We start from the raw sequence: 25,297 nt of genomic DNA, 5'->3' as shown, positions 1-25,297 counted from the left end.
ATTCTAATGATTCCCTTATGTTTAATAACAACGCCTTTCATGTCGCTTGCCTGCTCAGGCTTCTTTCCTAAAAGAATAAATAGTACCCATGTCCCCAAATAGTAATTTTGGAGAAGTATATGTTTCAGAACAACACTAAAACTTTTCTTTCATATCTTCTTTTCGGTATCAAGACTTTTTATTCTGCTTTCCACGTATGATAATCCGCGCGGTCATAAACGCAATTTAATACCATAATATCTTCATCAAATTCAATGCATTCACCTGTCGCTGGGTGTGACGTCACATTCAGATGCTGAGCTTTTTGCATCCCTAAGTGACGCCATTCAATCATTTTGATTCGCGAACTACGTTCTTTGAGAGATAGGATTTTAAGAAAGAGACATAACTACACTTTTGCTTGAGAAGAAATGGCGTTTAGTAAAAATGTACTTCGGGCGATATGCATTCTCATTATGGGTTTAGCTTCCATAAAAAGTAAGCAGTTATGAGTAATATTTTTCTTTATATAATTTGTTATCGTCTTACTATATTTAAATTCAGATTTAAGATGTTTTCAGAGGAATCCAGTACAGTGGAAAAGTTACTTTATGGCTCGTGAAAAACGAAAATACTCTTATGCTTAGATGATATATTACATTTATGTTTTAAGATATTATAGTCTAAGATTAGCCAGAACATTGAAGCGGAAGATGAATAAAACAGGAGTGAATTTTAGATGTTGAATAAATTTCATATTTCAGCAATTTCTAAAGTGTCGACATAAGTAAATTCAGGTTCTAACTATATTTCTTCCTAAAATATAAAAGAAGTAAGTTGCAGAATGTAATAGCAGGTAAATGCTATTGTACAGCATCATATTTTGGAATTATTTGTGTACCTTCAGAATATAAAGCGCATTTCATTAAATAAATGATATTTGATATTATTCTACTCTTTCTATCGACATAGTTGTAAGCATGAAAATAAAATAATATTCCATGTTTATAACGATAGTAAAATTATAAAGAATTTATGAATTTCAGTGTTCAGTGTTTCAATACCTATGTTTGATATTTTTATAGTAGAATAAAATATTTACATTCTCTTAGTTATTTACCTAGAATAGTTTTATTCAAGTAGTCTTTTTGAAATGTTCCTGTTCTGGAGTGTTATTTAAAAGTATATCGATAAATAAATAAATAATTTCTATTATTAGCATCAAAACTGACAGTTAAAGTGACAGTAAGACGATCAGGTTTATCAAATGAACTTACAAAAGATTCTTGTAAAAACGTACTTGCATTTATCACATTTACGAATCCAGATCATTAAATGCGGGATTATAGGAAATGTTTCAAATTTTAAAAGGTACATTTTCTTTAGTCAGAGCTATAATAAAATCTAAAACAACATTTAAGCCATGTTTTTAATAAGATAATTGAATTTTGAAGCATAATTCGTCAAAATTATACATTTCTTCACTAAAAGTATAATTTCACATTAGGATAATATTATTTGCAATTAGGTAAAGCAAATGTTGTGACGACATTAATGCTCCGCCCATCTGCGATGTCAAGACATAATGCACCGCCTACAGCAGAGGGCTGGACATTATTGTAATAAACGTTTCAAAGATTTTTGAATTACTTCAAATCCTAATTAACACCAACCGTTGAAAGGATTCTGAACTGGGAAACACACTCTGTAGAATTCCCATTGAATGCAGTGTTTTTTAAGCCGAATTAAGGTGCATTAGTAAATCAGTTAAGTCTATATGTAATCAATGTTAAGGTGTTACTTTCTATGTTACTTGTACTGATGATCTTTCATATTTATATTCTTTTATGAATATCTTCTTCTGTAATAAATTAATTATTACTTCTCGTGAAATTCTTAAAGATATTTTTAATAAAAGTATTGACGTCATCTTCTCTCACTTGCACAGCCAAAGTGGCAATCTAGCAAATAACAGCGCAAGTGGTTGGCAAAGCAAACTACAAACCGACTTTTAAGAGAAGAACACAATTTCACTGCTTAAGTCATTCTTCAAGAAACCAAGCTGAAATAAAGCAATGAATTATACACAAATTTTTTTACTGGTTTTTTGATTAAATTACTTTTTCCTTCTACTCCTCACAGTCTCAATAAAAAACATTTTTTTCTTCAATTTTGAAAAGACTAAATTTCTAACTGGGCAACGTAATTTCAATTCATATTTGAAGAGATTCGGGTGAGGTCGTACGGATTAGTATTCCTGTAGTTTTGGGTGTGCAAAATGTCGAACGTTTGTTGTTCTATTGTTTAAAGAAAGAAAAGAAATCATTTCTCAGAAAATTTTTTTAAACATTAAGTATATGTTCAAGATAAACTGTCATACTCTTCTTTCTATACATTTATTTTTCTTTTTTCGTCTGTGAATTTGTAATTTTATTTTGTGTTATGCTGTTGTATTGCTTGTTATTTCTTTACTTTTCTTTGTAAGCCTATGTAGCACATAAGGATTTTAACTAATCCTTAAAAAAAAAAAAAAAAAAAAACACTGATTTGAAATTGATTGAAAATACGCAGCAGAATGGTACAGTATTCCTTGTGTACAGGGAAATAACAAGCTATATGTCAGATAAAAATATGTACTGCGAATCAAATGATAGTTCGCGAATTTTCTGGGAGTATTTTGCATCGATTATATTATGCCAGAATGTATCTTTATTTTTACATCGTTTCTTAGTGGCAACATACTCTCAGAGTAGAATATCTGCATCTTCTCCTGAGTTCACAAGCACCATTTTTGTAATGTTAAACCATTAACTAAAGTATTTGATCTCTAAAAGTGTTTTCTAAATTTTCAACTAACGAATCTTTAATTGTTTCTTAAAGTGGATGTCAATATGAAACGTGTTATGGGAAAACCGATTTAATGATGCTTTATACAGGGTGGGGTAAATAAAAGTGGCTTGGAAAACAGAGTAACACCGTTCTTCGAGCCACTTTTATTTGCCCCACTCCGTATTTCACATCATCGATTAGGCTAGAAATCTAAATGAAATCGATAAGTTTAAATACAGATACATTTCTCGATTATGATATGTAGTTGTGATAAAATTTTTGATGCAAAAAATCGGTCCTAATAATAAACAAGATATCCGTCTTTGAACTAATTTTAAGAAATCCTGTGATAGTAGATATGAAAAAAAGTACAATTGCTTTAAAATTAGGTAAAATTGAATAAAAAATAATTAGTTATAATATGTTTAATGTAGATATTAATACGTACCATCATGAACCAATGGTGTTACAGATTCAGTGTTTATATTATATCAAAACCTGTATCTAAGTTTTAACGAATTTCTTTCAAAATAACTTCAAAGAACTTTGTACCTGTTTCCTCTCCACATCTGTTTTCAAATCACTAAATTCTAGTTGACATTTGAAATAATAGTGCTCAATAACCACTTAAACAGCATAATTTTATCTTTCAACAGTTCAATTTAAGAACGTTTTTCAAATGCTTTCCCGTAAGATGGTCTAATAGGGTGTCCTAACAAAAGCGCCGTATTTAATATGTCCATTAAAATAATTTTATTTTTAGAAAATGGAAGATATTTTAAGGTACTTGCAACAGATAAATGTTCTGATTTAAGAATAATGTATAGCATATGTTCCCCATGACTTACTCTGCGGCAGCACCCTCTCCCAATGAAATTCGTAATTAATTTTAAATGTAACTGCCTATCGAGGTAGGATAATGATGTATTCAGGTTCTTCTTAATTGATTTTGCTGTTTCTCTTTAAAATCGGATTCCTTGGGACTTTCGATAACACCGCAATGCAAAACAGGGATGTTTAAACAGATCGGCTAGATCGAGAGAATGGTGATTTAATGCCTGCTGTCGAACCTGTGCCCTCAAATTTATTTATCAATTATTTTTAGTAGTTTGATTAGGAGTAATTTTACGTCCAAAGACTGAAAGAAGTTTTCAAATACCCTGTGCATAACACTTGCCATTCGAGAAATGAATTTTTATAATCAAAAGTCACTGTTCCTATCTATGCGGTCTAAATTGCAACGAAGCTGCGAAATGAATTGACAGTGATAGAATGCTGGTGTTACCAGGTTAAATCACACACGACATTCTTAAATCGACATATTTCGCTACTGTAATGCCTGTTCTAAAAATGTTCCATTTTAAAGTTTTTCTTAGCTAATTATGGCAAAGCACACTAGAGCTATCTGCCTAAGGTAAGGGATAGAATGGAAAACTTGATCGTATGCCCGTTACACATGGGAAAAAGCACGAAAACGGCCGTGCAGCCATCCGTTAGCTTGGATTCCAACCCAAGTCGGGTGTGTGTGTATTTAATTACGGCAAACCACACTAGGGCTATCTGCCTAAGGGGAGGGTTGCCTTCGTGGAGGACTTTCTAAGGGAAACTGGCTCGTATACACGTTACACATGGGGAAAACCACGAAAACACCCATGCAGCCAGCCCGTTCGCGAGATTCGAACCTCGGACCGAACTACCAGTGTTCAGCGACTTTACCGCTCGGCCGCTGGTGGGCCTCCAACCCAAGTCGGAACTACCAGTGTTCAGCGATTTCACCGCTTGGCCACTGGTGGGCTTTCCATTTTTAAGAATAAAGCACTTTTTTTAATCATATTAAATACGTCACTTTTTTCGAACACCCTATCCTTTTCCCAAGATTTACAATTAACTTTATATTTTATATAAATTCCAGTTTACCAAAGTGCTGGCAAAACAGTACAGTGGACTGGGTAAGACCAGTGATGAGTTATTAAATTTTTAGAATGGGCACGCAATTAAAAACAAAATATCAAATTCTGCTAGCCTATTTTACGTTTTGAGAAGACAAAAATTACAAATGCATGAAAAAGGAAGAAGAAAAAAACCTTTAAAATTATAAAATACCATAGAAATTATCTAAACTACCGAGTAAATTTAACTATGTGGGATAGTTTATATTTGAAGCTCCCACACATTATTTTCTTCTTTCTCATTAGTTGGTCTCAGGAGCTTTTAAGGCTGAGCGATGATTTTTCAAAGTAGGTTTTATATATCCCATTAACGTAAAATATGTTGTACACTCAAAGAAGATATTCGTCTTAGGAAATATTGTTCACTGCGCAATTTCAGTGCTTATAATAGCGACAGCCTTTATAATGATTTTAATTTTTTTGCATAAAGAATTTCGTGACGCAGTTTTCCTTTCGAAGGTCACCTGAAAACGTATAAATACCAATAAAAGGTATTTCACGCTTTAATATGAAATTTAATGTTTGCATCATTTTTCTTTCTTCTTCCACGCTCCATGTCACACATAGCACACATTAAAAATCCCTTTTCTGAGCTCTTCAACATTTTTCTTTCTTGTTTTGTGATTGTTTTGATGAAGTAATCAATTTTATAAAGGCTTTACTAGACAGTTCAGAAATTTTCTTCCGATAATTTGTAAAATTTATTCTTATCCTCAAAACTTTACTCACTTATATTCCTTTGAGCTTAGAATTAATTTTAGATTCTTAAGAACCTTGAGCAGTTTTTTAATTATTAATAGTATGGATTCTTCACATTATTAAGTTGTTAATTTTCATGATGCTTATTTTCGGAGTTTGAATAGCTTCTAACTCGCACAATAATGCTTGTAGGATACCGATCATCAATGCGAGGTTTTTTGAAAGGTTCCAAAACTAGGAGTCTGTTCGAAATCCTTAATATTTATTGGTCGTTGCAAAGTGTTAGCATAAAACTGAATGGTTGTTTTACACAGCAAGTCATATTCATAAACTGCAAATTGTCCATCGCGATAAAATAGATGGATGATTTGTAATATTTTGATATCTAGATCTTAAACGGTCTCATTTAATTTTCTCTGATTTTGGAGGGATTACGGAAAAAAGAGCCACACATTACATACATATTTAGAGATTACATAATCCGTTTTTTGTGGAGAGGACATGCCTACGTAGTAAAAATGAGTTCATAGGAATCTCAATCCTTATGAATTCCTTTTTACTACAAGCAGAAAGGAAAAATTTTAACTTGCAATCTTTCCATCATTATTGATTCTGATGTGGTTTCATAACATATCGGAGTATTACCCAAGCACTCTTTTGAAGACCACCTTTCATATATACTATGTGTATGTAAGATAAAAATGTATGAAGGGCCACCAGTGCAGAAAACACACTGGTTAGCTCAAGAGGACAGCCCTATTGATGGATATGTTTGTTTAGAAGTATTGCGAGGCTTCCAGTATGGAAAAATAAAGGAATTGTAAATGAAAGATAATAACGGTGAAACTATAAATTCTGAAAATCTGATGTTAAATTATAATTTATCAGTATAGAAATAAGTATCATAAATATTTTTGTGAATTACATTTAATTATAAGTAATGATTATGTAAAAGTTTATTTTGTGATATTCTCTAATAACAAGAACCTTCCCTGAAGAATTATGATTATGTGAACTCTCAAACAAAAAGACTTTTGGACTGAAATGGTGAAAAATTCAATAGGACTCTAAAATTAAAAATTTATTTAAAAAAAGTTCTATTTATAAATTATACTTAACAAAGAAAATTTTTATTATTTATGTTTTTTTTTTTTTTTTTTTTAATTTTTTTTACATTTGCTAGTTAAAGCACTCTTTCTCTTTAAAAAGGCTTCTCTGTCGCTACGCCTTTTTCTTTTTGAAGGGGGGAATATGTAAGATAAAAATATATGAATCAAAATTATAGATTAAACTATAAACATTAATTCTTCCTCTTTATTCTAAAATCGTAATAACTTCTTTGCATTGCGTCATTTCTAGATCGCTCTATGATCGGCGCAGCTCTGATGACGTAATCATTGGGAACTGAAACTGCCCTTGTAAACCAAAACTTTTCTCCTCGCGTGCCCCCATCTTGCATAACTACGCACTTCAGCTTTTGCTTGCTACTCTGCTAAGATGTGATTTCGCTGGCTTGCTTTCTATCCCAACAATATCAAAAATGTAAATCTTCTGTGGAAAGGCACGGCTAGAGTGCCAAGTGATTGTGGCCACAAATATCAATTGGAAATAAAAATGGATTTAAAATCGCTTCTACTGCCAAGTTTTATTTACGAAGTCAACACATTAGCTTACGACGCAATCAGATTACTTCCTCTTCAAAATAGGATAACTACGCATCTATAGTGTTCCGTTTTTCCTTTGCTTTTATTATGACATGTATATATATTCGGGATTATTTATCCACTGTCTTAGGTTACTCAACTAATAGAGATCGAATTAGGACACCGTGTGTTTTATAAGCTATGTGATCCAATTCAATTTAATTTAGAAGTCAAAATCAGCGTTATATTTTCAAATTTTCACAGGACTAGTTTGGATGGTTTTGCTGAACCATCATCCTCAGCTGACAAAGTGCAAAAGACCGAGATAAGATAGACGATACTTATACCCTGTTTGACGGTAATAAAGATGATTTAAATAAAGTTCTTTCAGTAACGAATTCCATTGATCTTGTTATTCAGTTCACATTTGAACTTAAGACATGCAATGCTCTTCCGTTCCTCGACAGTTTGGTCACACGTAACACATCCAACTTCAGTACAAAGGTTTACTGTAAACCTTCATCGGTTTGCCTTCCACCACACTTCAAATCATGTCATCCGATTAAACAAAAGCTAGCTTCATTTTATTCCTTTGTTTTCTGTGCACTTCACGTTCGCTCTTCCAAATTGGCTCTTGATCAAGAACTAAGTTATTTAAAAGCAGTAGCTATTAACAGAGGCTTTTCACCCAAAATTATTAACCAAGCAGTTAAAAAAATCTCATTTCAACACACCAAAACGCACACTCTTGTTTCAAGAGATTCTATGAATTTTGTTGTCATTCCTTTCTTTCCCTCAATTAGGTATAAAATTGCATGTATTTTACAGAAATTTATCTTTCGGGTCGTTTATTCTCCTATCAACAAAATTCTGAGTTCCATATTTAAAGACCCCATCAGATTAAAAAAAATTCTTTTTGTTCTAGTTAACGACCCTAATTCCAATCCATCTTTACCTTCAGCCTTTAAGGAAATTAAGTTTTAGTTTTCTTGTTTCATCAATAGATGGCGCCAAGTAGCTTAACTCCTGCTCAACCATTCTTTTCTTATCTCTTCACTATATCTTTTCTTATTCATTTGCGCTTTGGCAGCTGAGACTGATGGTTCGGTAAAACCATCGAAACTAGTCCTGTGAAAATTTGCAAATATGACGCTGACTTTTGTTGTTTGACTTTTAAATTTATATTTGTTCGGCGTGTTATTTCAACTTTTTTTTTTGTAACAGTTTGCTCAAAAACGTAATGCCAACCCTCAGTCGATGTGTATATTGATATCGCTCGGCAGATGCAGGTATCAAGGAATGCATTTATTGTTATTTTTTAACAGAAAAGGATGGGTAATCGGTATTCATGTTGCTACAACAACAATGGGTAACGATGGATAATTGAGTCGTAAAATCGAAATATGGAAAATAATTGGCATGTCATTTCAGAAAAGAACCCGTTTTTGTGTGAAAATACCTATATTTGAACAATGATGTAAATAAATCTAAGTCGCGCTTTCGAGACATGAAAAACGCAATTTGAATTTCATCAATCGGCCCAGTAGAACGGGAGATAAAGAACTGTTCCATTTTATCCCCAAGTATACAGTACCGGCACACATCATTATGCATATTTTTAAGTTTACCTCTATCATTCTTGTATTCTTGTTATAAATATTTACCTAGCATCAGGATATGTATAAAATGTATTACAAAGCAATGAAAAATGTATTTAAGAACAAATTTGAAAGTATAGTTGAGCTATGATACACGAGAAAATAAGGAAAAAATATGATACAAAATACATAATAACACGAAACATACAAATTACGTAAAGCATACAGTAATACATGGAACAAAATACATAATAAAAATAATGATGCAAAGTGCATAAAATTAGATTTATGGTATGTGAAGAAATAGTTTTTCTTAAACATTATAGTTTTCATTGACAATGAGAAGTTCTTGCATAGGATAGAAACACAGTAATTAACAGCTCTTTCATTCTTAAGCTGTACAAAAGTTTATTCGAAAGCGTATTCTCTGCCCAAGCCATCTAGCGTTTATAAGTTCATAATTTGAGACGGTAGTTCTGAGTGGTGGACATTCGAATATGTAGTGATCGAGGCTGCTGTTCTCCCCTTTCGCAGATGTCCGGGTCACTATACCCAGATTTATTTAGATAAGAACGTTAGAGGGCTGTTATTTGTTTAGATAGGACTTACTCCTTTAGAGTTCTTTGTACCTGTATGTGCTGATGAGCCTTACATTATGCGTGTATATTATGGCTGATGTTTGATACATTTTTTGAATTACATTAACCTCTGACCGTAAAATATTCACTAAAATATGCTTATCATTTCAGGAAATGATTGAGCAAAGTTGTACATTTTTAAAATTTTCAATACCAATCCAGTATTCATTAGGCATTAAGAAAAAAAAAAAAAAAAAAAAAAAAAAGAACACTTTTTAAATTTTGCTCATGCCATCAAATTTGATTTTTCGTGCCTGGATAATAAAAATCTAAAGCACACTTGAAAAATAAAAAACTGTCGTCAAATCTAATAAACTTTTGAAATGCTTAACTAAACGTTTCTGCCTGTAGAAATTTTATGAATAAAAATAAAAAGTATTGAACTTGTAGAAGCAGAACAGATTGCATCTAAAATATTTATTATGCAATAAAACTATCGGTAAACAGCAAAAAGATAATATCAGCAATAAAATCGGCTACACGTGGTGAACAGAATAAGCAGTTTTCGATTTAATAGCTTTTCGGGAAAAAATGCAATAAAACTCGGTCGATAAAAATGTATTTCATGAATCATGCTTCGAAAACATTTTCATGATATGAGAAAAGTTACAGAATTTTGATTCTCAAACATACTTTTCTGTTGTTGTTTGGATCTCAGGTCGGTTGTTTCCAATGATTATCTTAACAGTTGCTTAAATAAAATAACTCCCTCTTTTTTGTTTGGTTAATATGAGGAGGGGATATTACAGTAGTTGAATTTGCATGTTTTTTGACGAGATGTTTTGATGGTTATGCCAAAAATAAATAATTGTCACAATGAATATTGGTGATTATTTTTCTGATCACTGCTAGAGCTACAATAGACGTCGCTTGATGTGATCGTAGTTAATGTTATCATTCGCATATTGTTATCGAATTGCCCGTTTATATAAAAAATATGAAAAATACATCGCTTATTGTGATCAACAATTTAGTTAAAATGATCAAAGAAAGATTTAATTTAAATTAAAATAAAGTCGGAAGATAAAAAATAAAAGAGCAAAATAAGATAAGAAGATTGTAAATATGTCAGGCATTGTGGACAAATCAAACACTTACATTTTTTTGCTTAAAAATGTAGTGAGAATGTCTATTTATAAGTTTTTAGCTATTTTTATATTAAATTATTTGAATTTCGTTGATATTTTGGTGTTTGGTGTATTTAATTATGGCAAAGCACACTAGGGCTATCTGCCTAAGGGGAGGGATGCCTTCCTGGAGGACTTTCTAAGGGAAGCTGGCTCGTATACACGTTACACATGGGAAAAACCACGAAAACGCCCATGCAGCCAGCCTGTTCGCGGGATTCGAACCTCGGACCGAACTACCAGTGTTCAGCGTCTTTACCGCTCGGCCGCTGGTGGGCTCGTTGATATTTTGAAGCATACTTTTTCTCATGGATTAATATTACCACTCGTCTAATGTTATCAAAATAGCCGTGGACAAATGCCGGTGCTGCATAAACATGCAATAAAACCAACATATGCATAAAGAACATCTTGCATAAAGATCTTGCAACATCTTGCATAAAGAACAAAGTTACCTAACTAATACTATTACCTAGTATTATACTAATTTGGGCAACTTGATACAGTAGTATTCACAATCTAAGCAAAATAAACTCATGGAGGTTTATGTAAAAGAAGCCCTTTCGAACGATATAATTGTGATAATTAATCCCAGATTTACAAATAGATAATTTTAAGTTAAGTTCTAACTTGATCGTTTTGGCTTGATATGATATTTGCTCGGGCTAGAAATCCATGCAAATATCCTGATTTGTATTATAAAGTAGCATACAGGGTTTTCTGTTTAGTATATATATATATAAAAAAGGTGCAGCACAAGATTCTTGAATTGCATCGACATTGTGCACTATTATTGCGGATTTTACTGTAGAAATCGATTTTGAAATAAGATGTAATCCTTGGAACATGTACTGACGACATTTCTTTTGATTGTGTGTATTACGAATGGAATCAATTCTCATGATAATGATAATGTTGCTCATTAATTGTAAACAATTCATTACTGGAGAAATTTATATGAGCTTAATTTAATATCTCCTAAACTCGGTTGCTAAACGTACTAAATTAAGGGTATAAAAGATTACATTTAAATTATATGCCTACGAAAAATTGTTTTACTATCAATGATTATTTGGATATTTGTATTACTATTAATGGTTTATTATTTTTTTGGGTTAATTTTGGATGCCAAGCTTACATGGGTGCTGCACTTCATGAAAGTAAAACACCAAGTTTTAAAGGCAATAAATAAATTGAATAGATTTTCCCCAAATAGATGTGGTTTAAAATGGAGAACTTTTTAAACAATTTGTGTCTTAAAGTTTTAGAAAGGAGTATACTTTATGATATTCTGTTTGTTAGTTTGGTTCTTCTAAAATAATTAGCAAGGTAACTCAGATACAAAGATTTACCATATTTTTTAATTTCGAAAGCGTATTATACTGCTTGAAAGGCGGCTTACCGATTTCTTTCTGGACTTTTGCCGATTCACTTAAAAGTCGAAATGGAAATCAAATTATATTTTTAAGAACAGAAATAGAAATATTACAGTCAAATACATAGAAATGAAAAGTAGCGTTAAAATTCTAGAATCATAAAGGCATTTCTGCATTTGACAAAAATTAAATCCTTCGAATTGGATTCTGGAGATACAAGTGGTCGAGGAGGCGAAATTATCTTTGAGAGTGTAAGAATTATTATTTAAAATAATCGGCTATTTATAATTTCAGCCTTTACTATAACTTCTCCTTTCCGTTTCCTCACTAGAAAGGTAAATGAGTTAGAAAGTATTTAAGCTGAGGTTTTTGGATTGTGTGTGTGATTATGGCAAAGCCTCGAGGGATATCTGCTTAAGGGAAGGGATGCCTTCGTGGAGGACTTCCTAAGGGAAATTGGTTCATATACACGTTACACATGGGGAAAACAACGAAAACTGCAGCCAGCCCGTTCGCGGGATTCGAACCTCGGACCGAACTACCAGTGTTCAGCGACTTACTCGGTCGCGGTTTTTGGATTGTAATACGGAGCGTATTTCTGCCTGATAACGCGCTTTATATCTGTTAGGATTTTGAAACTAGCTTATACTTCCAAAGCAAGCCAAATTGTACAAAGATTTTAAAATTCAAGAAATTATTCAATAATTTTATTATAGAAAGAAAGTCATTTAGACTTAATGCTATTTCCTTGTACCTTCAAGACAAATTAGTTGCAGCTATCACATGGGTAACACTAACCTAGAATATTTTTAAGACATTGAATTTGCTGAAGTACTTGGTACGCTTTAGCACAACATAAAGATAGCAGATATAATAGAAATTAAAAATATTTTTGAATAAGACACTAGTAAAGATTGTTGTAAAATTATACTGATAAGTGGTCACTATGCTATTTGTAGAAATGAACTTGTTCACTCTTTGCAAATGTTTGATATTACTCCCTTTCAGAGAAAATTGTCAGAAATTTGTTAGGGAGGAATTCACAGAAAAGTGGCAAGAAGAATGGAATAACCGAGTTATAGAGATAGAAGAAGGGAAGTATGTATAACACGTTTACGCAAGTTCTTGGAAAACCATACATGGTCAGATTTTTATTCAATATGTAAATCGGTTTTTTAAAATAAATACACGATGTAAACGTGAAGAACTAAATGAAGAGGTAGGTATTAATTCTTACCTCTTCATTTGGGAATGCCCAGTTATACTAGCATTAAGAAGATAATTTCTGTGTAAAATCTCTTCTAATGGCAATATATTATTATTTACAGTTCCAAAACATTGTATTCATATATAAAGATTAATGGAGTTATGTTATGTATATGTAATGTTGAGGGTACTTTTAACATTTTAATTCCTGTGCAAATAGTGTTTTACAGATGGGTTATTTGATAAGGTATTGTTTATTTTATGCATTTTATTATTCTAAATTCTATTTTTTGTAGGTTGATTCTATGCAGTTTTTTAGTGATAAGATATATTGCAAATCTTGTTATTTTTATGTCATAAAAATCTATTCTGGTATTTCGTGATGCCCATTTTTCTGAAAGGACAAATTTCGGCATTTCGTTCTGGATTTTTTTTTTTTTTTTTTTTTTTTTTTGTCTTCCTTCCGTACTTAATGTGCTTAGCATGTCAAGCCTTAAGTTTATTCAGTTAGTTAATTACATCTATGAAGATAACAAATGAATCTTCTCGGATAATATAACGGCAAGAGATGGAACTGGCTGTTGTGTGAAATTCCCCCTCCTGATCAACAATGGTCAGTTGGGAGAAATTCTTCTTTCAACGGAAAAAACAGCAAAGTCGAAAACTTATAGGGAAAATATTATTGTGCATTTGGTGGGAAGGAACAGCCGTAATTCACCATGAATTCTTTAGATTTAGCAAAACAATAAATTGTGATTCACGTTGTACTCAATTCACTTGTCTACATATAACGTCCGTAGTAATGGTTAACTAGTAGCAAAAGAACTCTACACCTGGAAAAAATAAGGTAAGGCATTGCCTCGTTCTTGACGAATCACGAATAAAAAATTAGAGAAATATGTTGGAAATTCTGTCGCATCTAACTTCAAATCCAAACGTAGTCCTTATGATTACCATTTGTTTCGATCAATGCAACATTTCTTATCTATTAAAAAATTCAAAACAGCTAATGAGTGCAATATCTACTAGTGTTTGGACTCAGAAAAACACTATTTTTCTGAAACGTTTAACCCCAATTTGATTTACAAATGGGAAGGGATTTTAAACACTAATTATGAATGACATCAACTGCTGTGGTTGTGGTGAAGATTATTACTTTAGTGATTCTTATAAAAGTAATACAACTTTTAAAATGGCTCTAAAATTTTTTTATAACATAGCAGTAGTTAATTGTTATATGAAGAATTTACATTGTGTACTGGCTGTATTCTGTATTTGCATTAGGTATTATGTATTGGTTCATTCGTTTTGACCACGATCATTTTTGACTAATATCGTTATACAAAACATTTTTCATTGTATTTTCCATTGTGAGCGATAAGATGTTTAAGAAAGGATGTTCTTATTATATTAAGTTTTAAAATATTTTCTCCCTCCTTCCACCATGCCTTTGTGATGTAACGGCAGCACACTCAGCGCGTATTCGAGAGGTCCAGGACCTGCGAGGGCACTGCACATTTTTCCCGTCTTCTGTTCCAAAGAAACCTAATATCTCTAAAGTAGCATCCGAACTAAAAGGTCATGGACAATAATTCGTCACTACCGGGATTGACCATTAGATCCTCTAATCCTCAGGCGCCCTTTAAAAGAGAGTATATAAGGTATTTTCTCCCTCCCTCTAATTTGCTTTCGTGGTGTAATGGCAGCACACTCGGCGCGCATTCGAGAAGTCCAGGTTCGTCTCCCGGTGACAGCATTGCTCATTTTTCAAGTCTCCTGCTTTTAAAGTACCGAATGACTGTACAAAATGAAGCATCGTAACATGAAATGCCCTCATTATCCGCGGTATTCAAGTATCGAGTTTCTTGATCAGTTCAGACTTTCGTAGGTATCTCGAAATCCTAGTGGAATTAACATATAGGGTCTACCAATCTGACGTAGCGTAAAATAATGATGGATATCAGTGATCCTATCAATATTAACAGTAATGATTGACATAAAACTATATACAATGAAATGTAGTTCGGAAGATACAAATTTGGAACAAAATTTCTCTCCCTAAACCTCTAGAATCACGTTTTGGTCATTGATTCATCAGCTCATTAGCCTCATATATAACGTAGATTATTCTTCATATCTTCACAATGCTTTAAAATGATTTGTTTACTAAATACACTAAACTCGATAATTCCCTGATCAAAAAAACATTTTATCCAAATCGCGGCTTAAAATTCCGAGTTTTAAACAGAGGATTATAACTGCTATGTGAAGTTCGTAATAATTTGTAAAAAAGATTTCACTTTCAAAAGGAAATACGGAACAAACGTACGTTAAGATCTATATATTAATATCACTTATTATCACTTGATTTAAATCTTACTAATTAATCACTTGATTTAATTATTAAAGTTATGAAAATAGTAAAATATGATAAAAAAACATGTTTGTTTCTATGCAGTACAAAAATAACGCTCTTTGGTAATAACTGTAAAAGTGTTTTCTTTCCATTTATAACAGCAATAAAAATAAAGCAATTATTTTTTAAGGAAAATCTAAATAAAAATTAAATTGTTGTAATTTAAATTAAGTTAATGAAGTTTACTTGATACTTTAGAGCAAACTGAGCATTGCTCAAAATACGATGAGAAAAGAAAAAGTCAAAATATCATATACATATGTCATTGCTTAATCAGATTATTCTTTACTGCAATAATCCTCCGAGAAATTTCTATGATAAATAAAATAAATAGATCTATATATTTACGACATCTTTAGAAGACACAATTGCATTAAAGTTCATATGCTTTAAATGAATTCCTGAATTTCAGTACCGTCTTTCGGAAGAAGATTGCAGAAATAAGCAGTGTATTCAGCTGAATACTTCTACAGAAAAATTCTGTTTGAACGACGAAATGTATCGATGAAGTAAAGAGTATTTCAAGATGCTAATCAGATAGTCTCGAAGTTTGGCAGATTTAGGATACGAAATTGAGAAATACTGCTATTGATGACGCTGTAAATCGCTACAGATGTTATGCTGAATGCTGAATGTTATGCTGTTATGCTGCCGTAAATGTTATGCTGAATAAATAGACAAATTCTTTTGAATATATTAATTATATTATTTCGAATTATGAGGTATCAAAAAAGTTTAACGTTCAGAATAAAATGCTTAAATAGTTCAGCATAAAATCGACTTTGGATTTGCAGGATATTGAATAAAGTACTTGAATTAGTTTAGTAAATGCACATTTCAGATAACCAACTCATATGCATTGAAGCAATATTCTGAAATAAATTATTTTAATAGTTACACACAAAATTGCCTATAAATATTAAAATTTTTCCAAAATAATCATACGTATGTTGTTACATAATGATAATAATTGCAGTTTTAATCATTTGAATTTTTTCAATATTTCATGTTATTAAGTAAACCAAAAGTAACTATAAATGAAATGGAATCAAAAAGTGGATATAAAAAATAGTTTACTCAAGTGAAATAGTAAAAATGTTTAAAAAAGGGTAAAATTCTGTGAATATTCGTTAATGCAAAAATGGTAAATCCGTTAGGAGGTAAAAATTTAATTTATTAGTGAAATATTTTCTCTTAGATAATATTAGACTGGAAAAGTCTCTTCGTTTATCTCAAATAATGCAAAACCAGTACTGAATCTTATTTTCAATATGCTTAATCTTAAAAAACCTTGACTCAGAATTTACATATTTATTAAAAATTCTACATAATAATAATAATTAACATGAAATTAAATAAAATTAAATAATTCTCTTGCGCCATTGCTGCAAGGAATGAAATTTGAATTTAACAAACACAAAAACATTATCTCATTCATATAAAGCTATTTTAATTGTATTGTTTATTTCAATTGTAAACAAATAAAAGATTAGTTATTGCTGCGAACTAATTTGCACTATCATTCAAATTCACAAAGCATATGTAAATTATGTGTAAGCATCTTAATATATGAACAAAATATTAAATAATCCATAAATTAATCCTAAAAACTTTAAATATTTTTAAGACTTAATTATGTTGCATAATGTGAATAATTGAGCATATTTATTATAAATGGTACTTAAAATGGAACATAAAATTGCTTTGGAAGCGCTAGTTAAATCATTGACAGGACGCACCTTTTTCCTTGCAGATGTATCAAATATATTATAATAATATTTCGCTTAAGTTTCGTTTTTATGGAAACAATTTATATCCATACTCCATAGTTATTATTAGTTTTTGAAAAATTTATCGTTCAAGACATTATATTTATTGAAAGGTTTTTTTTCAATCTTGAAAAATGCTTTATCGATCAACTCTAACGCTAAAATAGATTATAATTTTCTACATAAAATAAAATAACATGAAACATATTGATTACAACAATATTATTTTCATAGAACAGTTAATTAAATTTATTTTAAGTATTTGTTAATTGCAATTAATTAATTTTGTGACTGAGATCCATACTCGTTTTTAGAACTTATTTTTGTTTGTAAATATTAGGTAATACTTGTCGTATAAAGTTAATGTTTAGAGGGAATGATAATTTAACCAATTTTTAAGTTACATGACTTGCATGATATCATTCAAAATATCACGGATTTTAATTCAAAGCAGAATGAAGAATTTAAAGAGGATTTTAGTACAGACTTTGGTAAATCGACATGTTATGGAGTAAGCAATTTATGTCAATTTATGCTGGTTGGCATGGAGAAATTACTGTCTAGTCGGGGTAGAAAAATTAAAAAAAAATTCAAACGTTTAAAGAATAAATAGTATAATTTACTGATAATGTTTTACTTTAATAATTTAAATATAATTTATTATTTTTTTGTTTAAAAGTATTTTCAGTCGTAATTTGCTCGGGTTTTTTAAATACTTTTTTCTTTCAAAACACTTCTTTTGTACTATTTGAACGCGGAGAAATCTACGAATTGTATCTGAGGATGACCACACAATGATAAGAAATTCATGTGCGTAGTCTCCTCAGAAGTGGCAATCATCGAGTTGTTTCAAGGTGAGCGACTACATTCTCTGACATTACAGAAGTAATATTTTGTTCAGTAATGCCTTCATTTGATATTACAAAAGCAGTACCTACACGGCTAGTGTCAAGAGATCCAGATTTCAGGGGTTTGACCAACCAATGATTCTGCAGCTACTCTGACACTATCTTCGACTATAACGAATCGAACCACGTAAAACACAACCAAAACTAAAAAGGGCCTGACTAATTCAGTCTGAAAAGTTTTCTAGGCAAAGCAAGTATACAGAACGCTCTGAAACTCGACTAAAGAGACGTTTTAGGGGGTAAGATCAGTTACCTTCCTTATATGAGGATATTGCCGCGAGCAGTATCCTCACACAATGAGGAAAATAACTGCACTTTCCATCTAATAATAATTTCTTCTCTGCATTTAAAATTTATTATCAATTTGTTAGAATGATATGTTAATAGTGCGTTTAATAGATTTATAATAAATGTGGGTTCACCTCAGTATACGTTCAGCTCAGCAACCTAAACAAAATGTTACCAACTCCGATCACTACAACAGAGTCACCCACTAGTCGACCAAAGAGCCATATTCATTGCTGCTTAAGTTTCTTTGTACGCAGGAATGTTAAGTTCATCTTCACAACAGAGCTCTTCTTCGTCATGAGAGTTTACACATTTGAAAAGATAATACTACACTCAGAATATTTCTTCTTTATTCATTATTTCTACAGTATCAAAACAATTATCTAACTAAAACATAAAGAAGTGCAGTACTTTTATCTGTAGTGACGCTAAGGGTTTCCAAAGCCCGAATTTGTTGTTCCAAATTATCATATAATGCACATGAATTATCAGAGGAATTACTAGAATTTGCTTTTTTCAGGACCAGTTTTAACTCACATAAAATTTAATTAATTCTTTAAATTTAGTTAATTCTCTCACATAAACTTCCACTTGCAAGTCATTACGACCTTATCTCTAAAACTCTTCAAATTCTGGATCTTCATTTACTAAATTATTTATAGTTTTTTCCTACCTTAATATCAAAGAATAATACTATACTCAGAATTGTTCTTCTTTATTAACTATTTCTACAGTACTAAAAGCATTGTCTATTGTCACATACTATTCAAATTTTGGATCTTCATTTATAAATTAATTATAGTTCTTTCTTCTATTTTTATAGCAAAGGAAAATTCGCAGGTTAAGCGGATTTTTATGCTCTCAAGCAGTTTCATAAGACAGATTCTTTTCTGAAGTACTTATCACTCCAAGTACGCTTTATCATTGTATCATCTATCACGGTAATTTTGATGATCGTTTTTATCCACGGTCTCAATAAATATTTCAGCAAATTTCATAACAGAAATGTTTAAAGGGTAGAATAATACCTCAGTCAAGCGGCTGTAGTAAAACTGTTTTATTGGAAGACGGAAAAAAATCCCAATTAAGAAAGAGATAGATTTTCAATACGAAGTAAGGATGTGTAGTTATTAAGAACCATTAGAAGCTTTCTACTTTCTGTCGAAAATTTATTGTCAAGTTCGTTTTAAAACTTTTCCTTCAATATTCATACTACTATGTATATCAAGGATTCTCAGTCAGGGGGGATACCACCTGGGAGGAAATTTCAGCCTTTCATGAACATAAAAAACTACTTTTATTTACGTTTTGGTATTTATGAACATTTTTTATATATTTTTCTTGTTTAATTTATAAAACACATTATAAATAATCTAAATGTAAACAAATATGAATGTATTTTTCGAGTTTTAGAAAGCAGGGGGAATGATCATCTAGCGAGGATTGCATGGGACGAAAAAGGTTGATAACCACAGATTTATAATTCATTAGAAAAAGATCTGACATTTTCACGCAACCTCGTTGTTTCAATTTCCTGTAACACTGTTTTCGTTTACTTTTTGCATTGCCAAGCAACTGTTGTATTTCATATGTAATGTCGTTTGTGTTTTATGCGTACTTTCATTTAACATGATTAACTTCATGTCTTTTGGCCACTAATACTTATCGTTAGTTTTGTTTTGTGGAAGTGGCAACAAAACAACTTATAAATTTAGCAAAAATACGTGAGTGTAGTAGCAAGTAGGCTTATTAAAAGTAATGTTTTGTTATTTACATGAGTGATGTTTTATTCAAGATCCAAACTTCAGCAATAAATGAAAACTTTAGAATATGTTTATTAGTCTTTAAAGTCCGTGATACGCTGGTAGCGTTACACTCTTCATTTTGACGCGTAAGCGAACATTTTCTGGTACCCTCGGCAGGGCAGAGGAGACGTTTGTTTGAAATTGTAAAGTATCAAATGGAAACTAAAGAAGCCATTAAATTTGGAAACAAGATTCACAGAGCTATATTTACAAACTTCTTCAACGTTTTAGAAGAAGTACTAAAGAAAAGTGAGATAAAATTTTCCGAATTGCAGTCAGAACTTAATGTTTTTGTTTCGAAAGCTAAACGTTTAGAAGATACGCACATACGTTTTCTTAACAGACTGACCGAAAACGAGATAGAATCAGAATTTGATGTTAATGAAGATTGTCGAGACAAAGCTGTCAGAATCTACAAAAACGTAAGTACTTCAAATTTAATTTTAAATGAATCCGTTAATGAGAATGCACGCAAACGTACATTCAAACTTCCAAATCTTGAACTGCGAAACGTATGGTGAAATTAAGGAATGGTTATTATTATTATTTTTTTTTTTGGAGTCAGTTTGAAAAACCGACAAAGATGCTAAGATTTCTGGCGGTGATAAATTTCAATATTTATTATAAGCAACTGTTGATGGTTCGTGTGCGAGGGAGTTATAGAAAGCTTTGCTTTCCCTCTACAACTCCTAATTATCCCAAGGCCATAGAATGTTTGAAGATTGGTTTTGGTCGTAATGACTTGCAAGTGGAAGTTTATGTGAGAGAATTAACTAAATTTAAAGAATTCATTAAATTTTATGTGAGTTAAAACTGGTCCTGAAAAAAGCAAATTCTAGTAATTCCTCTGATAATTCATGTGCATTATATGATAATTTGGAACAACAAATTCGGGCTTTGGAAACCCTTAGCGTCACTACAGATAAAAGTACTGCACTTCTTTATGTTTTAGTTGAGTCTTGTTTACCTGAGCCTATCAAAGAAGTTCAAATGTTCACCCATGGTCCAGAAATAATTCATGAAAATTTTCACGAAAATATAATTTTCATGAAAAAAATTCAGAAAATTTTCATGAAAATATAAACCGGACAGTTAATTGAAAGTTTTTAAATCAGTAGTAGAATTCGAAGAACGCATAAATTTAGCTATGGCTGGTTTTGGTTTTAAGAACGAAATGTCCAATGGAATTAAATCTATTATAACTGTTCAGGAACGACCATCAACGGCAACAAGTTTGTTGAATGTTGATTCTCCTGCTATCAAATGCGTTTTTTGCATCGGAAAACATGATTCGTTTAATTGCTTTTATCTTCAAAAAATGCCATTTTTGGAAAGGCAAAAGCGTTTAAAAGATAAAGGGCACTGCTTTGGCTGTTTAAAGGTTGGTCATTTTTGCAAATAAATGCACAAATTGTATTAAACGTGCAATTTGTTATGAGAATCACTGTGTAATTGTATGTTTGGGATTACCTAAAAGTGAAAAAATGGTAAAAAGCCTGCTTTAAACAGCAATGAAAAGGAAACTAGTAAGGAAAAAGTTCTGACTAAAGATAGACTAAAGTCAAGCCTAAAATAAAAAGTTAAAAAAAAACATTCTTCTGTATTTTGTGAGTTATTTAAGGCGTAACAAAAATTCGCTATTTTTCTGGTAAGGTTTGCAGGATTTTAACTCTAGTTTCCATTTATAATAGCAACCCTACAAATTCTAATTACTATTTGATTTGCAAATATTTAAAATATTACATTCTCAGGCACAAACAAAAGAGTTTAGTTACCTCATTAAACTACCAAGTAGTACAAATACTGGCTGTAGTACAAAGGAACTTTAAGTTTCAACTGCTGCTATTGTATTCACTTGGTATTGTATTCTTGGAATCTAACATAGAGACGCGGAGATTATTTTCCTGCCTTATTCACCATGGGAAGATTAAACAGGTATTCAAAGTAAGTTACAATTTATCTTAGCCGAGACTCCAAAACAGTGCTACAATTTTAAATGTTTACAGAAAAATAGTGATAACTCGATATTGTTTAGTAGAGTCTACAGAAGTTTAAATCTAGTTTCCAGTTACTATAGCAATCCTACAAGTTATTTAAAAAAATGAAAACTCAACTATTCAAGATACAGCTCTGAATTTTTTTCTTCGAACAGTTTACACACAAGGTTTGCAATAAATAATTTCTATAAGTGAAATGGTATGAATTTTTATTTCGCCAGAACACGATATTCATATATAGTGAAAACAATAATACTTTCTTGATGTGTTAAAAATTATGTTTCATCAACCATACGATCTCATAGCACGTATTTTATAAGGATGTCAAAGTAGTCTTGCATTGTATGATAATGGTAAAGAGAAAATGGTTATTCCTGTATAAAAAGCCTTTCTGTCTCTTTCATAGTCGATGTGCTAAATTTCTCATAAATTTATAATGGAATTAAAATGCACAGTTTTCTAAAATTTATATAAATAATATTCTCATAGGAAAATAGCTGCGCTTAAGGATATTATGAAATTTGGAGGAAATATAGCGTATTTTAAGAGTTTTAAAACTGCGTAAAATATGTTTTGCAGAAAATAGTTTTTTTTCAAGAATTACGTTATAGAATAAATCGTTGGTAATCAGAAAGACGACAAATTCAATGCGCAAGGAATGTGGGATTCTGTTATAAAAAAACATAAAACTAACAGCCATGTTTTTTGTTTTTTTTTCTGTTTATGATGATATCAATCAGCTTATCAGCTTAGTTGGAGGCAACGACAAATATTCCATTGAAGCAACTATAAATGTTTTCGATGATATAATTAGCAGTTTGAGGAAAATAATGTTATAGGATTATTATCATTTTAATTAACCAGCTATTATGATTTGACCTTTATTATAACTTCGCTTTTCCGTTTTCTCATCGGAATGCAAATCAATTTGAGAGTATTTAAATCGAAAGCTCTGGATTAAGACAGAGCGTGTTTTTGCTTTTCAGGGTCACCTTACTAAGTTTTGCCAGCTCTGATAAGTTTTTAATTCTTCGTCTTTGTGTTACTGCTGCCGACATTTAATAGTTACGCCGGTGAGAAATTCTGAGAAAACTTAGTTTTAAATTAAATTGTGCAGTCCGTAACTAGAAGGCTTAGTTTAACTTTTGAATTTGACTGTTATTTTAAGTTACTTCGCCCCAAGTGTTAGCTGTTTTTGTAAGCACAAGGCGTACATTTATTTACGAAAGACTCTGTTGTTACTTCAGACCAGCGATAATTCGCTCTACTTCTCTTAGGAATTTGATACTAGTTTACGTTACTCAAACAAGTCAAACTCTATAATGTGTCTATCAAGAACATCCCACCGCATTCTCGATCGGAATAAGTCGAGCTAGTCAAACCATGAGCACTGTAACATCATTCTGAAGTAATCATTTTATTTCTTTAGTTCTGTATTGACAAGAGGTGTCATTTTGTAACATGAAAAGTTCATGCGTTGGATCAACATGAAAATGTTATGTTTACAGTATGTGCTAAACTGGCCGACAAAAATTAAATAACAAAGGTTATTTTCGTTGAAGTGCTGCAAACATAAATGATAAAAATGGCAAATAAAATTTAGAGAAGACATAAATTATAAAATTAATTAATAATATACATCACAGAAAAAATAACATTATTTTTTTTTAAGAAACGTTGGTATTGAAATACAAATGAATGAATGCTTGAAATTTCCTATTCTTTTTGCTCGCCTAAGGTGCGATTTCCCTGGCCATATGCTCCAAGTGATGTTCCCAGTGTGGTTTCTCAATTACATCGTCTAAAGTTACCCATCATGGGTTATACTTAGGCACATCTTCCACCACTGTGCTTGCATGGCAATATTTCATGTATGCAGATGAAATGATATTGGAACAAAATTTCTTTTTGTCGATAATTCGTCTGTCAAATATTCCCAAACGACGCTTCAAAGAAATGGTTTGCTTAATTCTCCAAGATAGCAAGCATTCAGTTGAATAGAAATAGGTTATTCCTTCTTGCAGTGGACTGTACGAAGTAAATTAACTACTGTCTAAAACCTAGCTGAACTTCTAGTAGAAAAAGGAAAAGGCACATATAATTGATTAATGATGTTTATTAAGAATCTTTAATTTAGATCGAAAGGGTTAAAGAATAGTTACTTCGAGAAATTGGGTAAAAATATTTACATTCTTATAGTTTCTGTAATACAGCATTTTCAAAAACCACTTTCAAGTAATGATAATAAAATAATTCAAAAAAATTAAAAGAACTGAATTTCCAAGTATTAGTAGTAAACCCTAGATATTCATTTTATAAGTGCAAAGTCTTTTAGCTTGCAGATAGTAAAGAATTTAATTTAAAGCATATAAAAAATGGAAAATAATCTTAAATTTGCGTAAAACTAAACATAAAGCGACAAGGTGGCTAAATGGAAATCGTAGTATCATCCACAGATTATAGAATCAATTTCTCAGCAAATGTACATAATCGAAGTGTTCCTGTGGCATCATCGTTTGCGTGGAAGGTGGAAGTGATTTAATACTCCCCTTTCTTGCAGGTTACTGTTCTCCTTGAACGCGAACGGTTCTATTCTTGTGTTATGCGAATTTTCGTCATTTCATGAATTGCTGGAAAGTGACATACAACCTGTATGTTTTAATTTCTTTCAGTTATAAAAATCCGAAGGCTATCGCTGCCTCAGAAACATGATTTTTCATTTTTTGATTTCATTTTCATTTTTCATTTTTCATGTTAAATTTGTGCTTGAAGTTCGATGTGATAAATCATGACCCTGATACATGTCTATAAACCTGCTTTACATGTACAACGTAAATATAAGCTATTCCTCAGACACCACAAAGGCATCCTTCCTCTTAAATTGATGATTAAAATGTGCTGCACGAAGGCATCCCTCCCTTAAGGCAGATAGCCTTCGAGTGCTTTGCCGTAATCTAATAAACCAAATCAAATCTTAAATTGATGATGAGATCTGCATATATATGCAAACTACCAAACTGCATAATATACAGAATGTTCAAAACCCTTAACCAGTGCCATCACAACAGCA

At 31.4% G+C, this 25,297-nt stretch overlaps 1 protein-coding gene across 1 annotated transcript in view; it reads left to right on the top strand.

Annotated features, from left to right (window-relative positions):
• The first annotated feature begins 322 nt into the window (after positions 1-322).
• The window catches only part of LOC118186624 (chitinase-3-like protein 1), a 130,017-nt gene continuing 105,042 nt past the window's right edge, over positions 323-25,297 (top strand). Inside the window, exon 1 of the mRNA XM_085825413.1 lies at positions 323-477. Within this exon, the coding sequence (XP_085681539.1) occupies positions 411-477 (67 nt within the window). The 5' untranslated portion in view covers positions 323-410. The remainder of the gene's footprint in view (positions 478-25,297) is intronic.

This window comes from Stegodyphus dumicola, chromosome 10 (assembly GCF_044657685.1).
Source record: "Stegodyphus dumicola isolate Sdum_Otavi_A_Nest chromosome 10, ASM4465768v1".
In the NCBI taxonomy this organism is placed as follows: Eukaryota; Metazoa; Arthropoda; class Arachnida; order Araneae; family Eresidae; genus Stegodyphus; species Stegodyphus dumicola.
This window is presented reverse-complemented; position numbering and strand designations above follow the sequence as displayed.